This window comes from Delphinus delphis, chromosome 9, assembly GCF_949987515.2.
Source record: "Delphinus delphis chromosome 9, mDelDel1.2, whole genome shotgun sequence".
Lineage (NCBI taxonomy): Eukaryota > Metazoa > Chordata > Mammalia > Artiodactyla > Delphinidae > Delphinus > Delphinus delphis.
The window spans coordinates 89,332,817-89,348,032 of record NC_082691.1 but is presented as its reverse complement, the minus strand read 5'-3'; the positions used below and the strand labels follow the sequence as shown (position 1 = coordinate 89,348,032).

General features: G+C 39.7%; 2 protein-coding genes across 7 annotated transcripts in view; one reads left to right on the top strand and one right to left on the bottom strand.

Annotated features, from left to right (window-relative positions):
* Nucleotides 1–13,592, top strand: part of CYREN (cell cycle regulator of NHEJ) — a 102,781-nt gene extending 89,189 nt beyond the window's left edge. For 3 of the 6 annotated variants that reach the window (XM_060020942.1, XM_060020943.1, XM_060020941.1), the window contains exon 5: nucleotides 12,877–13,592. In XM_060020942.1, the coding sequence (XP_059876925.1) occupies nucleotides 12,877–13,158 (282 nt within the window). In that variant the 3' untranslated portion in view covers nucleotides 13,159–13,592. Of the gene's footprint in view, nucleotides 1–4,170; nucleotides 4,320–12,876 lie in introns of those variants that run through there. The other 3 variants (XM_060020947.1, XM_060020945.1, XM_060020948.1) reach the window with 3 other exon arrangements.
* AGBL3 (AGBL carboxypeptidase 3) overlaps nucleotides 1–15,216 on the bottom strand; it is a 91,558-nt gene that overhangs the window by 45,607 nt on the left and 30,735 nt on the right. The window contains 4 exon segments of the mRNA XM_060020951.1: nucleotides 1–246; nucleotides 248–274; nucleotides 1,499–1,637; nucleotides 4,582–4,689. Of these exon segments, the coding sequence (XP_059876934.1) occupies nucleotides 1–246; nucleotides 248–274; nucleotides 1,499–1,637; nucleotides 4,582–4,689 (520 nt within the window).

The following is a 15,216-nucleotide window of genomic DNA, read 5'->3' as shown; positions in this document are numbered from 1 at the left end:
AAATAATGGCACCCGTCTTGCCCCTGGTTGCTTCTATAATACTTCATTTGGTCTCCTATTCTCTGCCAGCCAATATTATGAGCGTTGGCCTCGTTTTCAGAATAAAACAGTGGGTGCATACCCCGATTATAAAGACTAGCAGGCTTGGTGAAATGGATAATAGTGAATCTGTAGTCTATTCCTGCTTGGGTATTAGTGACTTGGAAGTAGTACCACTGGGTGTGTTTATTTGTGAACAGGTCAGGGCACAGTCAGCTGGTATTCATATTCTGCCCTAAGACACAAAAAAAGGAAGGGGAAAAAAAGCACATAAAAAATGTAAAAATGACATTCAAGTTTAAATTAAATAATAAAAATACAAATAATAAACTACCTATTCACAGAAAGCTTTTTATTTGGGAAACAACATTTATTTAGGCAATGTCCAATAAGCAAGTAATTGTAAAAAATCAAAGTTTTGAAGCTTTCTCTTTTATTGGATGCAAAACTGCTTCTATGTGAATTCTAAAGTCTTTTTACTCCTTTGTAATTCAAGAGAGCACATAAAAAAATGGGCATTTGACAAAAATTATATATGTCAACCCGGTTATGTTTCCTATAAAAGAAGTGATTAAAGAGTTCTTAAGTTTTTAAGAATTCAAGTCCAATGTTTCTTTTTTTACTTCAGACATGTATTTCTGTTTTATATTAGATTCTAGCTCTAAGAATCTGAAATACCTATCACTAAGAAAGGTTAAAAACCTATATAAATTACTATAAGCATATGGATTATAAAACTGTAAACTCTGAGAGGACAGGAACTGTATTTCATAACTGTTTGCATCCCCCATACTTAATCATTGAAGATACTTAAAGGCAAAAATAATTTCATTAGTACATTACTTATATATCTAACAATTTTACCTGGTTAGTTGTGACTTTTTTTACCAAGTACTTCCTATTCTATCAGCATTATGCACTTATTGTGTGTGTATATGTGTTTGTGTGTGTAGTTATAAACAGTGAACTAGGAAATGAATGTTGTAAAACCTTGAGAGCCATTGAATCTAGGTGATGGGTATATGATAGTTAATGTAGAACTGTATTATGCTCTGTACTTAAGTGTATGTTTAAAATTTTTCATTAAAAAATTTTTTTAAAAATATCCTTGGATCGCAGGCATGTTCCCAAGCACGTTTTACAGAACACTCATCTGAAGAACTACTCCATTAAAAAGTCTGAGAAGCGGGGTGTGTGTGTGTGTGTGTGTGTGTGTGTGTGTGACAATTCATATTGGCATACTGAAAATGTACATTACAGAAACCTGTTTAATTCATAGTTCTCAAAATTGTTTGAACCCAGAACCTTCCATACCTACCCCCTTAAAATAATCTCTAAGTAGCATCTATACTTCAAGGAATTATAGTTCAGTAATGGATACTAAAAGTAATGTATCTAATACAGGAAATAATAAATAGTTGATAGTCTACCTCCTCAAATAAAAATAATTAAAACCTACACTTTGACTACCTTCCGTAGATTACCACTCTCAAACCTTGCTTCAAACATCAAAGTATCATCACAGTTATTCACAGGCTGCTTCAAGGGTGTTCGGTTGCCCCCAACTTGGGAATACACAAAACAAGGCTCTTTGTAGGCTGATGAGAAACCATAAAGATATCAAGCCATAGCTAAAGTATATAGGCTATTCTGCATAGAGTTTGGAACTACAGTATAACTGAAGTGTCACTAAGGATTATAAATTTTAACATAATTTGACACTAGCATATATAGGTTTATGTTGAAATAAGTAAGTCTAAGTATTTAGACTAGAAAAGCAATGCCTGAAATAAATTCATATATTTCTCACAGTAAAAATACTCTACTTCTGGTTATAATGAAGTAATTGGTCCTGAAGTCATCTTTTCACTGTAAATAACTATAAAACTGGACAAAAAATACGAATTAACTGTTTTCATGCATTTGGACAACACAAATACCAGAACTACATATGGTTCTTCAAAGAAGGTAAATACATGAAATAAGCCCATGTTTAATTCTTGTTTTCTTCCTGGGGGTACTTTTTACCTCTTAGGAAGATGGCACTTAAGGATAGCATAACAGTCATGTTGAGCTGAGGAGGCGAGATTGTTGCCTGGGGCTGCTGAAATTGGTACCCTGGGTACCAGAGAGAAGAACGCTATGTAGAGGGAGGGCTTCAATAGTCTACATGGTGGTTCCCCAGTCCTTGACTGAAGGCTTGGCTCTACAAGCACAGGATAAGACTAGGGAAGATAGGACAGAGTGCTACTGTAGGACTGAGATACCAGAGGATAAACATTCTAGGATATATTGAAATTCAACCTATCCAGAATACAAGGACTTCACTGAGCACCTCAGGCATTCAATCGTGACTCTAAAAAGGTTGTATATTAGGCATAAGAACCGCATTCAGGAGTAAGGGCCATGACCTAGGACTAAGGACAAAATGAAAACAGACCTGCTTTTATAAAAAAATAAACCAATTCCAAAGGAAGCAAAATGATTTGCCAGCAATTTAGCTGCCTACCAGAAAAAAATTCAGCATAATGTTTAAAAAGAACATAATACAAACTCCTACAACATATCTTTCACAATTTCCCACATATGATAAAAAAAAACTATGAAGCACACAAAGAAGGAAATGTGATCCAATAAATATTTAACAGACCCAAAGATAACTCAGATGGTACGATTAACAGAGAAGGACTTTGAATATATGTTAAAATACTTAAAGGAAAAGATAGAGATAGTGAATAAACAGATCAAGTAATTCAAAAAAAGAAGAAATGTTAACTGTAAAAAGAATGAAATGAAAATTCTAGAAATAAAAAGTACAATAATGGAAATGAAAGATTTACCAGATGGGCTTAAGAGAAACTGAATATTGCAAAGGAAAGACTCAGTGAACTTAAAAACAAATGAATACAATTATCCAAACCCAAGGCCAGAGGAGAAAAAAAGAACAAAGACCCAGTGACATGTGCGAGATAGCTAGAAATCTACCATATGGATTGGAGTTGGAATTCCAAGGGACAGAAGAGAAAGAATATTATGGAGAAAATACGTGAAGAAATAATGGCCGAAAATTTCTCAAATTTGGAAAAAAAACAAAGAACTCTATTAAATTATGGATCTAAGAGGTTCAGCAAACTCCAAACCGGATAAATATAAAGATAACCAAATCTAGGCAGGTCACAGTCAAATTGCTGAAAACAGCCAAACAGAAAAAGACACATCACATATAAGGAACAATGATATAAATTATGGCTGACTTTTTACTAAAGAGAACAGATGTCATGAGACAATGGAACAATATCTTTAAAGAAAGAAAAATATTTAAAAGAAAAAAATGTAAACCCAGAATTCTATATACTCAGTTGTTTGGGGACTTCCTTCTACAGCTACAGGTTTGGAAACCACTCTGTTCTCTTACCCCTTCAGGCCTAGGAGGAATAATGGTTCTGCTCTATTGACAATTCTCTGTTGCTTCACCATCCCTTATTAGTCTCCCTTAATTCTGTCCACCCTTTTGTAAGTTATCCTTTCATTAAAGTTTCTTAAATTACTCTATGTAAGCCATCCACTTCCTGACAAGAGCCTGACCAACTCACCTCATCTACTTTAATTTCATATTAGATCTCATTTATGTGTGAAAGTTAGGAGGTGCATTAGCTATGTAAATATTTGAAATCAAATATAAAAAATCAGAGGTGCTTTTCTCACCCCAGTTGCTTAAAAATGCACGAGTATATGATTTCTGTAACTGCTTACTGTGTAAGAAGGAATTCCCGTGAATTTCTCTGTTTTGCCAGCTCTTTAAATAAAATACATTTGCTTCCTGGAAGTCATCTTTAATATATAGTCTAAGATACTGGGTTGGCCAAAAAGTTCATTCCGGTTTTTCCATAAGATGTGGTGAAACTGTACAGGAGTCCCATACTTCCTTACATTGGTGCTTCAGGAGCAGCGCAGTTTACAATGTAGGTTGAGACTTCTATGTTTGATTATTAGCATACTCTAACATGAAGCAGAGATTCTGCATTACCAGAGCTCTCAAGATGCACTCATTAATCCTGAGTGTTAAGAACACTTTCCTGAGATGTAATCTTAGATGTTATTTGCAATGTGGGATATTTTCCTCTTTTCAAGAATGCAGTCCCAAGAAATGCATCAAACTGGCATAATATGAAAATAAATCACCTGAAAGACTGCATGAAAATGACCTATAGATGGAAAGGGGATGATAGTTGCAGAGCACTCTGCTGGATTTACCTTTGAAAACTGATGCGAAGCTTAATTCCATCGCAATAAGACTCTTCATTCTCATGGTCAACATGATGCTTTATCTTAAAGTAAGTATGCATAAGCTGCAATATGCACCTTCAAGAACATAATTAGCACTGAATCAACATTTGGATTAATATGTAACCAGACGTGTTTGTGGAGGCAGGGACTTCCTGTTAATTTACAATTTCCACTATAAACAGCAGAACAAATATAACTAAGAGATTAGCCCAGGTACCAAGTTATTTTTTATAGCAACATGTCTCATATACCCACCATCTTCAGCTAGGTAAACCACAGGATCCTCCTTGGAGCTTGGATAAAGGGGTTCTATCTCCAGGCCTGTTGGGATGTACATTCGCTCAGGATTAGAAGGGGTCCAATCTGGAGAAAAAGAGAAAACAGAGGGACCTTCAAGATGGCAGAGGAGTAAGATGTGGAGATCATCTTCCTCCCCACAAACACATCCACACGTGGAACAACTCCTACAGAACACCTACTGAACACTGGCAGAAGACCTCAGACCTCCCAAAAGGCAAGAAACTCCCCATGTACCTGAGTAGGGCAAAAGAAAAAAGAGAGACAAAAAATAGGGATGGGACCTGCACCTCTGGGAGGGAGCTGTGAAGGAGAAAAGGTTTCCACACACTAGGAAGCCCCTTAACTGGCGGAGACTGGGGGTGGCGGGAAGCTTCAGAGCCACGGAGGAGAGCGCAGCAACAGGGGTGCAGAGGGCAAAGCAGAGAGATTCCTGCACAGAGGATTGGTGCCGACCAGCACTCACCAGTCTGAGAGGCTTGTCTGCTCATCTGCCAGGGCGGGTGGGGGCTTGGAGCTGAGGCTCAGGCTTCGGAGGTTGGATCCCAGGGACAGGACTGGGGTTGGCTGCATGAACACAGCCTGAAGGGGGCTAGTGCACCACAGCTAGCCAGGAGGGAGTCCGGGAGAAGGTCTGGAGTTGCTGAAGAGGCAAGAGACTTTTTCTTGCCTCTTTGTTTCCTGGTGCGTGAGGAGAGGGGATTAAGAGTGCCGCTTAAAGGAGCTCCAGAGACGGGTGCGAGCCAGGGCTATCAGCGCGGACCCCAGAGACGGGCATGAGACGCTAAGGCTGCTGCTGCAGCCACCAAGAAGCCTGTGTGCGAGCACAGGTCACTATCCACACCTCCCTCCCAGGAGCCTGTGCAGCCCGCCACTGCCAGGGTCCCGTGATCCAGGGGCAACTTCCCCGAGAGAACACACGGCGCACCTCAGCCTCTTAAAACGTCATGCTGGCCTCTGCTGCCACAGGCTCGCCCCGTATTCCAAACCCCTCCCTGCCCCCTGGCCTGAGTGAGCCAGAGCCCCCTAATCAGCTGCTACTTAAACCCTGTCCTGTCTGAGCGGAAACAGATGCCCTCTGGCGACCTACACACAGAGGTGGGGCCAAATCCAAAGCTGAACCCCAGGAGCTGTGCGAACAAAGAAGAGAAAGGGAAATCTCTCCCAGCAACCTCAGGAGCAGCGGATAAAATCTCCACAATCAACTTGAGGTACCTGCATCTGTGGAATACCTGAATAGAAAACAAATCATCCCAAAATTGAGGCAGTGGACTTTGGGAGCAACTGTAGACTTGGGGTTTGCTTTCTGCATCTAATTTGTTTCTGGTTTTATGTTTATCTTAGTTTAATATTTAGAGCTTATTGTCGTTGGTAGATGTGTTTATTGATTTGGTTGCACTCTTCCTTTTTTAAAATTTATATAATATTTTTTCCTTTTTTTCTTTTTGTGACTGTGTATGTGTATGCTTCTTTGTGTGATTTTGTCTGTATAGCTTTGCTTTTACCATTTTTCCTAGGGTTGTCTGTTTTTTTTTCTTGGTAGTTTTTAGCGCTTGTTATCATTGGTGGATTTGTTTTTCGGTTTGCTTGCTCCCTTCTTTATTTTTATTACTTTTGTTTTTAATATTTATTTTTTATTTTAGTAACTTTATTTTGTTTTACTTTCTTTTTTTTCCCCCTCCCTTTCCTCCCTTTTCATCTGAGCCAAGTGACTGACAGGGTCTTGGTGCTCTGGCTGGGTGTCAGACCTGAGCTGAGTTCAGGATACTGGTCTACCAGAGACCTCCCTGCCCGACATAATATGAAATGGTGAAAGCTCTCCCAGAGATCTCCATCTCAACGCAAAGACCCTGCTCCACTCAACGACCAGCAAGCTACAGTGCTGGACACCCCATGCCAAACAACTAGCAAGACAGGAACACAATCCCACCCATTAGCAGAGAGGCTGCCTAAAATCATAATAAGTTCACAGACACCCTAAAGCACACGACCAGACGTGGTCCTGCCCACCAGACAGGTAAGATCCAGCCTCATCCACCAGAATACAGGCACCAGTCCCTTCCACCACAAAACCTACACAACCCAACTGAACCAACCTTACCCACTGGGGTTAGAAACCAAAAACAACGGGAACTAGGAACCTGCAGCCTGCAAAAAGAAGACCCCGAACACAGTAAGTTAAGCAAAATGAGAAGACAGAGAAACACACAGCAGATGAAGGAGCAAGGCAAAAACCCACCAGGCCAAACAAATGAAGAGGAAATAGGCAGTTTACCTGAAAAAGAATTCCGAGTAATGATAGTAAAGATGATCCAAAATCTTGGAAATAGATGGAGAAAATACAAGAAACGTTTAACAAGGAACTAAAAGAACTAAAGAGAAAGCAAACAATGATGAACAACACAATAAATGATATTAAAAATTCTCTAGAAGGAATCAATAGCAGAATAACTGAGGCAGAAGAATGGATAAGTGACCTGGAAGATAAAACAGTGGAAATAACTACTGCAGAGCAGAATAAAGAAAAAAGAATGAAAAGTATTGAGGACAGTCTCAGAGACCTCTGGGACAACATTAAATGCATGAACCTTTGAATTATAGGGGGTCCCAGAAGAGAAAAGAAAAAAAAAATGAACTAAGAAAATATTTGAAGAGATTATAGTTCAAAACTTCCCTAATGTGGGAATGGAAATAATCAACTCCAGGAAGCACAGAGAGTCCCAGTGAGGATAAATCCAAGGAGAAACACGCCAAAACACATATTAATCAAACTATCAAAAATTAAATACAAAGAAAAAAATATTAAAAGCAGCAAGCCAAAAGCAACAAATAACATACAAGGGAATCCCCATAAGGTTAACAGCTGATCTTTCAGCAGACTCTGCAAGCCAGAAAGGAGTGGCAGGACATATTTAAAGTGATGAAAGGGAAAAATCTACAAACAAGAATACTCTACCCAGCAAGGATCTCATTCACATTTGACGGAGAAATTAAAACCTTTACAGAGGTCTTCCCTGGTGGGGCAGTGGATAAGAATCCACCTGCCAATGCAGGACACGTGGGTTCGAGCCCTGGTCCAGGAAGATCCCACATGCCACGGAGCAACTAAGCCCATGCGCCACAACTATTGAGCCTGTGCTCTTGAGCCCGCGAGCCACAACTACGGAAGCCCACGCACCTAGAGCCCGTACTCTGCAACAAGAGAAGCCACTGCAATGAGAAGCCCGTGCACCACAACGAAGAGTACCCCTGGCTCGCCACAACTAGAGATAGCCTGTGTACAGCAATGAAGACCCAACGCAGCCAAAAATAAAAGTTAAAAAACCTTTACAGAAAAGCAAAAGCTCTTTAAGAGAATTCTGCACCACCAAATCAGCTTTACAACAAATGCTAAAGGAAGTTCTCTAAACAGGAACACAAGAGAAGGAAAAGACCTACAAAAACAAACCCAAAACAAGTAAGAAAATGGGAATAGGAACATACATATCAATAATTACCTTAAATGTAAATGGAGTAAATGCTCCAACCAAAAGACACAGACGCTGAATGGATACAAAAACAAGACCCGTATATATGCTGTCTACAAGAGACTCACTTCAGACCTAGGGACACATACAGACTGAAAGTGAGGGGATGGAAAAAGATATTCCATGCAAATGGAAATCAAAAGAAAGCTGGAGTAGCAATTCTCATATCAGACAAAACAGACATTAAAGACTATTACAAGAGACAAAAAAGGACACTACATAATGATCAAGGGATCAGTCCAAGAAGAAGATATAACAATTGTAAATATTTATGCACCAAACATAGGAGCACTTCAAGACATAAGGCAAATACTAACAGCCATAAAAGGGGAAATCAACAGTAACACATTCATAGTAGGGGACTTTAACACCCCACTTTCACCGATGGGCAGAGCATCCAAAATGAAAATAAATAAGGAAACACAAGCTTTAAATGACATATTAAACAAGATGGACTTAAGTGGTATATATAGGACATTCCATCCCAAAACAACAGAATGCAATTTCCTCTCAAGTGCTCATGGAACTTTCCCTAGGATAGATCATATCTTGGGTCACAAATCAAGCCCTGGTCAATTTAAGAATAGTTAAATTGTATCAAGTATCTTTTCTGACCACAGTGCTATGAGACTAGATATCAATTACAGGAAAAAATCTGTAAAAAATACAAACACATGGGGGCTAAACAATACACTACTAAATAACCAAGAGATCACTGCAGAAATCAAAGAGGAAATCAAAAAATGCCTAGAAACAAATGACAATGAAAACACGATGACCCAAAATAGGGATGCAGCAAAAGCAGTTCTAAGAGGGAAGTTTATAGCAATACAATCCTACCTCAAGAAACAAGAAACATCCCAAATAAACAACCTAACCTTACACCTAAAGCAGTTAGAGAAAGAAGAACAAAAAGACCCCGAAGTTAGCTGAAGGAAAGAAATCATAAAGATCAGATGAGAAATAAATGAAAAAGAAATGAAGGAAACGATAGCAAAGATCAATAAAACTAAAAGCTGGTTCTCTGAGAAGATAAACAAGATTGATAAACCATTAACCAGACTCATCAAGAAAAAAAGGGAGATGACTCAAATCAATAGAATTAGAAATGAAAAAGGAGAAGTAACAACTGACACTGTAGAAATACAAAGGATCATGAGAGATCACTACAAGCAACTATATGCCAATAAAATGGACAACCTGGAAGAAATGGACAAATTCTTAGAAAAGCACAACCTTCCGACACTGAACCAGGAAGAAATAGAAAATATGAACAGACCAATCAGAAGCACTGAAATTGAAACTGTGATTTAAAATCTTCCAACAGGGCTTCCCTGGTGGTGCAGTGGTTGAGAGTCCGCCTGCCGATGCAGGGGACACGGGTTCGTGCCCCGGTCCGGGAAGATCCCACATGCCGCAGAGCGGCTGGGCCCGTGAGCCATGGCCGCTGAGCTTGCGTGTCTGGAGCCTGTGCTCCGCAACGGGAGAGGCCACAACAGTGAGAGCCCCGTGTACCACAAAAAAAAAAAAAAAATCTTCCAACAAACAAAAGCCCAGGACCAGATGGCTTCACAGGCGAATTCTATCAAACATTTAGAGAAGAGCTAACACCTATCCTTCTCAAACTCTCCCAAAATATAGCAGAGGGAGGAACACTCCCAAACTCATTCTATGAGGCCACCATCACCCTGATACCAAAACCAGACAAAGGTGTCACAAAGAAAGAAAACTACAGGCCAATATCGCTGATGAACATAGATGCAAAAATCCTCCACAAAATACTAGCAAACAGAATCCAACAGCACATTAAAAGGATCATACACCATGATCTAGTGGGGTTTATCCCAGGAATACAAGGATTCTTCAATATATGCAAATCAATCAATGTGATACACCATATTAAAAAATTGAAAGAGAAAAAACATGATCATCTCAACAGATGCAGAGAAAGCTTTCAACAAAATTCAACACCCATTTATGATAAAACCCTCCAGAAAGTAGGCATAGAGGGAACTTTCCCCAACATAATAAAGGCCATATATGACAAACCCACAGCCAACATCGTCCTCAATGGTGAAAAACTGAAACCATTTCCACTAAGATCAGGAACAAGACAAGGTTGCCCACTCTCACCACTGTTATTCAACATTGTTTTGGAAGTTTTAGCCACAGCAATCAGAGAAGAAAAGGAAATAAAAGGAATCCAAATCGGAAAAGAAGAAGTAAAGCTGTCACTGTTTGCAGATGACATGATACTATACATAGAGAATCCTAAATATGCCTCCAGAAAACTACTAGAGCTAATCAATGAATTTGGTAAAGTAGCAGGATACAAAATTAATGCACAGAAATCTCTGGCATTCCTGTACACTAATAATGAAAAATCTGAAAGAGAAATTAAGGAAACACTCCCATTTACCACTGCAAGAAAAAGAGTAAAATACCTAGGAATAAACCTACCTAAGGAGACAAAGGACCGCTATTCAGAAAACTATAAGACAGCGATGAAAGAAATTAAAGATGATACAGACAGATGGAGAGATATACCATGTTCTTGGATTGGAAGAATCAACATTGTGAAAATGACTATACTATCCAAAGCAATCTACAGATTCAGTGCAATCCCTATCAAACTACCAATGGCATTTTTCACAGAACTAGAACAAAAAATTTCACAATTTGTATGGAAACACAAAAGACCCCGAATAGCCAAAGCAATCTTGAGAAAGAAAAACGGAGCTGGACGAATCAGGCTCCTTGACTTCAGACTATACTCCAAAGCTAAAATAATCAAGACAGTATGGTATTGGCACAGAAACAGAAATATAGATTAATGGAACTGGACAGAAAGCCCAGAGATAAACCCACACACATATGGTCACCTTATCTTCGATAAAGGAGACAGGAGTATACAATGGAGAAAAGACAGCCTCCTCAATATTTGGTGCTGGGAACACTGGACAGCTACATGTAAAAGAATGAAATCAGAACATTTCCTAACACCATACACAAAAATAAACTCAAAATTAAAGAGCTAAATGTAAGGCCAGACACTATCAAACTCTTAGAGGAAAACACAGGCTGAACACTCTATGAAATAAATCACAGTAAGATCCTTTTTGACCCAGCTCCTAGAGAAATGGAAATAAAAAAAAATAAACAAATGGGACCTAATGAAACTTAAAAGCTTTTGCACAGCAAAGGAAACCATAAAGAAGACGTAAAGACAACCCTCAGAATGGGAGAAAATATTTGCAAATGAAGCAACTGACAAAGAACTAATTTCCAAAATATACAAGCAGGTCATGCAGCTCAATATCAAAAAAACAAACCACCCAACCTAAAAATGGGCAGTAGACCTAAATGGACATTTCTCCAAAGAAGATATACAGATTACCAACAAACACATGAAAGGATGCTCCACATCACTAATCATCAGAGAAATGCAAATGAGAACTACAATAAGGTATCACCTCACATGGGTCAGAATGGTCATCATCAAAACAGCAACAAACAATAAATGCTGGGGAGGGTGTGGAGAAAAGGGAACCCTCTTGCACTGTTGGTGGGACTTTAAATTGATACAGCCACTATGGAGAACAGTAGGGAGGTTCCTTAAAAAACTAAAAATAGAACTACCCTACGCCCCAGGAATCCCACTACTGGGCATATACCCTGAGAAAACTGTAATTCAAAAAGAGTCACGTACCACAGTGTTCATGGCACCACTATTTACAATAGCCAGGACATGGAAGCAACCTAAGTGTCCATCAACAGATGAATGGATAAAGAAGATGTGTGGCACGTATATACAATGGAATATTACTCAGCCATAAAAAGAAACGAAATTGAGTTATTTGTAGTCAGGTAGATGGACCTAGAGACTGTCATACAGAGTGAAGGCAGAAAGAAAAAAACAAATACCATATGCTAACACATATATATGGAATATTAAAATAAAAGTGGTTCTGAAGAACTGAGGGCAGGACAGGAATAAAGATGCAGACGTAGAGAATGGACTTGAGGACACGGGGAAGGTGAAGGGTATGCTGGGACGAAGTGAGAGAGTGGCATGGATATACACTACCAAATGTAAAATAGCTAGTGCAAAGCAGCCACATAGCACAGGGAAATCAGCTTGGTGCTTTGTGACCACCTAGAGGGGTGGGATAGGAAGGCTGGGAGGGAGACGCAAGAGGGAGGAAAAATGGGGATATATTTATATGTATAGCTGATTCACCTTGTTATACAGCAGAAACTAACACACCATTGTAAAGCAATTATACTCCAATAAAGATGTTAAAAAATAAAAAAAGGAAAAACATTAATTGAATATGACTTCAAAAGAAAAGAGGAAAATTTTATTGTATATTTTCAAATTATTCATTGGTAGATCTAGGCTCAAATTTAGTGTTTTATGCAAAGCTGGATTTTACCAGGGGTTCATTGAAGGTAACAATGAGCATGGTCACACTTTAACAAAACCCATAACATTTCATTTGCACCTTGGTTCTAAGTTATTATATAGTTCATGATTATTTTGTGTCATCACAGATTTTATACTAAAGTTTCATTTCTCCTGGGTGCTTGATGCCTTTCTAACCTACCTCTGGGAATCTTGCTCCACATTTTATTCTCCCTTTCCCTGCATCTTCAGCTTATTGCTTGATAATGGTTGTCCCCTAAGCTTATACACATGGTTCAAGTTTCTTTTGTCTCTCCACAGGAAGGCTATCCTTGGAGCCCCACCATTTTCCTTATCTATACCAGCTTTCGTACTGTTCGTTACTTATTTTTTTTGCGGTACGTGGGCCTCTCACTGTTGTGGCCTCTCCCGTTGCGGAGCACAGGCTCCGGATGCGCAGGCTCAGCGGCCATGACTCATGGGCCCAGCCGCTCCGCGGCATGTGGTATCTTCCCGGACCGGGGCACAAACCCGTGTTCCCTGCATCGGCAGGTGGACCCTCAACCACTGCGCCACCAGGGAAGCCCTCTTCGTTATTTTTAGGACCAAATTTTTTACCATGATCTATCTGATTGGAAAAAAATGACTTTATGGCCCAACTACCCTCATTTTTCCCACTTTTTAGTGGACAAGAATTGGTGATGACTCATTCTCCTACTTCTCGTTTATTATTGGCTGTTATGTGTCAGCCTATGCTTGGCTCTGGGAATAAATATGCTCCAATAGAGGAAGCCAGCCTCTATGATCCCAAATATATTCACTGAAACAATAAACAAAAGAACTTGGTGACATGAAACAAGTATCACTGGGCAAACATGTTTTTGGGATAATATGTACAACTGCTTTAGCAACAGAAGTGTGTTTGCCACAATGAATAGGGGTCAAGTCTAGCTACAGAAAAAGCATGGACTAGAATATTGATGCAAAGATTCATCAGTGTACATTGTAACGTTAACTGAACAACACACAACCAAATAAACTGACAATAAACAATAAAGCAAACTAAAATTTAAAAGTGAGATTCTCATTAGTTGAAAACTTAATCACCTCAAACCAAAATTAATCATTAACTGATAATATAGCATCTGTTCTGAAATTTTTGGGAATTTCAGCCATTTGCCTTTTTTTTTTTTTTTTAACACCTTGATATATAAAGCTATATATCTGCCCTTTAAAAAGAGTTCAGCGGGGCTTCTCTGGTTGCACAGTGCTTAAGAACTCGCCTGCCAACACAGGGGATACGGGTTTGACCCCTGGTCTGGGAGGATCCCACAGGCCGTGGAGCAACTGGGCCAGCAAGCCACAACTACTGAAGCCTGTGTGCCTAGGGCCCGTGCTCCACAGCAGGAGAGGCCATGGCAATGAGAAGCCCGTGCACCGCAACAAAGACCCAATGCAGCCAAAAATAAATAATAAATTAATGAAAAAAAAAAAAGAAAGAAATACCTTCCTCAACTTGGCCTCCACAGCACTTCTTTCCTCCCAGATACAAAAGCATGTTTCCACTCCTAGCACTACATCTTTCCCCTTTAAAAAAAAAAAAAAAAAAAAAGAGTACAGCCATCTCATTTTATATCTTTGTGCAATTTGTTTGAGGATACCTTTTCTTACTTAGGTTACAAAGTTATTGCATTTTCATCACTCTCTCTTAAAAGCAAGAGGAGCCTATTTGGCTCACAGAGGAATTAACCTAATGTCTGTGTTCAAATGGAGTATGATTTGCTGTCCCTGTAAACTTCAAGACTACTTCAGAAACCCTGATGACAACTTCCTGTAACAACAGTATTTTCTTAATAGAAATTCTTTGGGCATTGATTATAAAAGGTGTTCTGGGGGAGCTTAAAGATGGCAGAAGAGTAAGACGTGGAGATCACCTTCCTCCCCACAAATACATCAGAAATACATCTACATGTGGAGCAACCCCTACAGAACACCTACTGAACGCTGGCAGAAGACCTCAGACCTCCCAAAAGGCAAGAAACTCCCCACATACCTGGGTAGGGTAAAAGAAAAAAGAAAAAATAGAGACAAAAGAATAGGGACGGGACCTGCACCAGTGGGAGGGAGCTGTGAAGGAGGAAAGACTTCCACACACTAGGAAGGCCCTTCGCAGGTGGAGACTGCGGGTGGCGGAGGGGGGAAGCTTCAGAGCCATGGAGCAGCGCAGCAACAGGGGTGCGGAGGGCAAAGCAGAGAGATTTCCGCACAGAGGATCGGTGCCCACCAGCACTCACCAGCCTGAGAGGCTTGTCTGCTCCCCGGCTGGGACGGGCGGGGCTGGGAGCTGAGGCTCGGACTTCGGAGGTCAGAGGACTGGCACTTTCTGCCATTGAATTGCTTTTGCACTTCTGTCAAAAATTACTTGGGCATATTTGTGTAGCTCTGCTTTTGGGCTCTCTATTCTGTTCCACTTATCTATGTATATATCCCTCCACTAATACCACAGGGCCTTGACCACTGTAGCTATATAAAAGTTCTTGAAATCAGATAAGCTTAATGCTCCCACTTTATGCTTCTTTTCAAAATTATTTTAGCTATCCTAGTCATTTTACCTTTTCAGGTAAACGTGTCTATATCTTAAAAAAAAGTCTTGATAGGAAT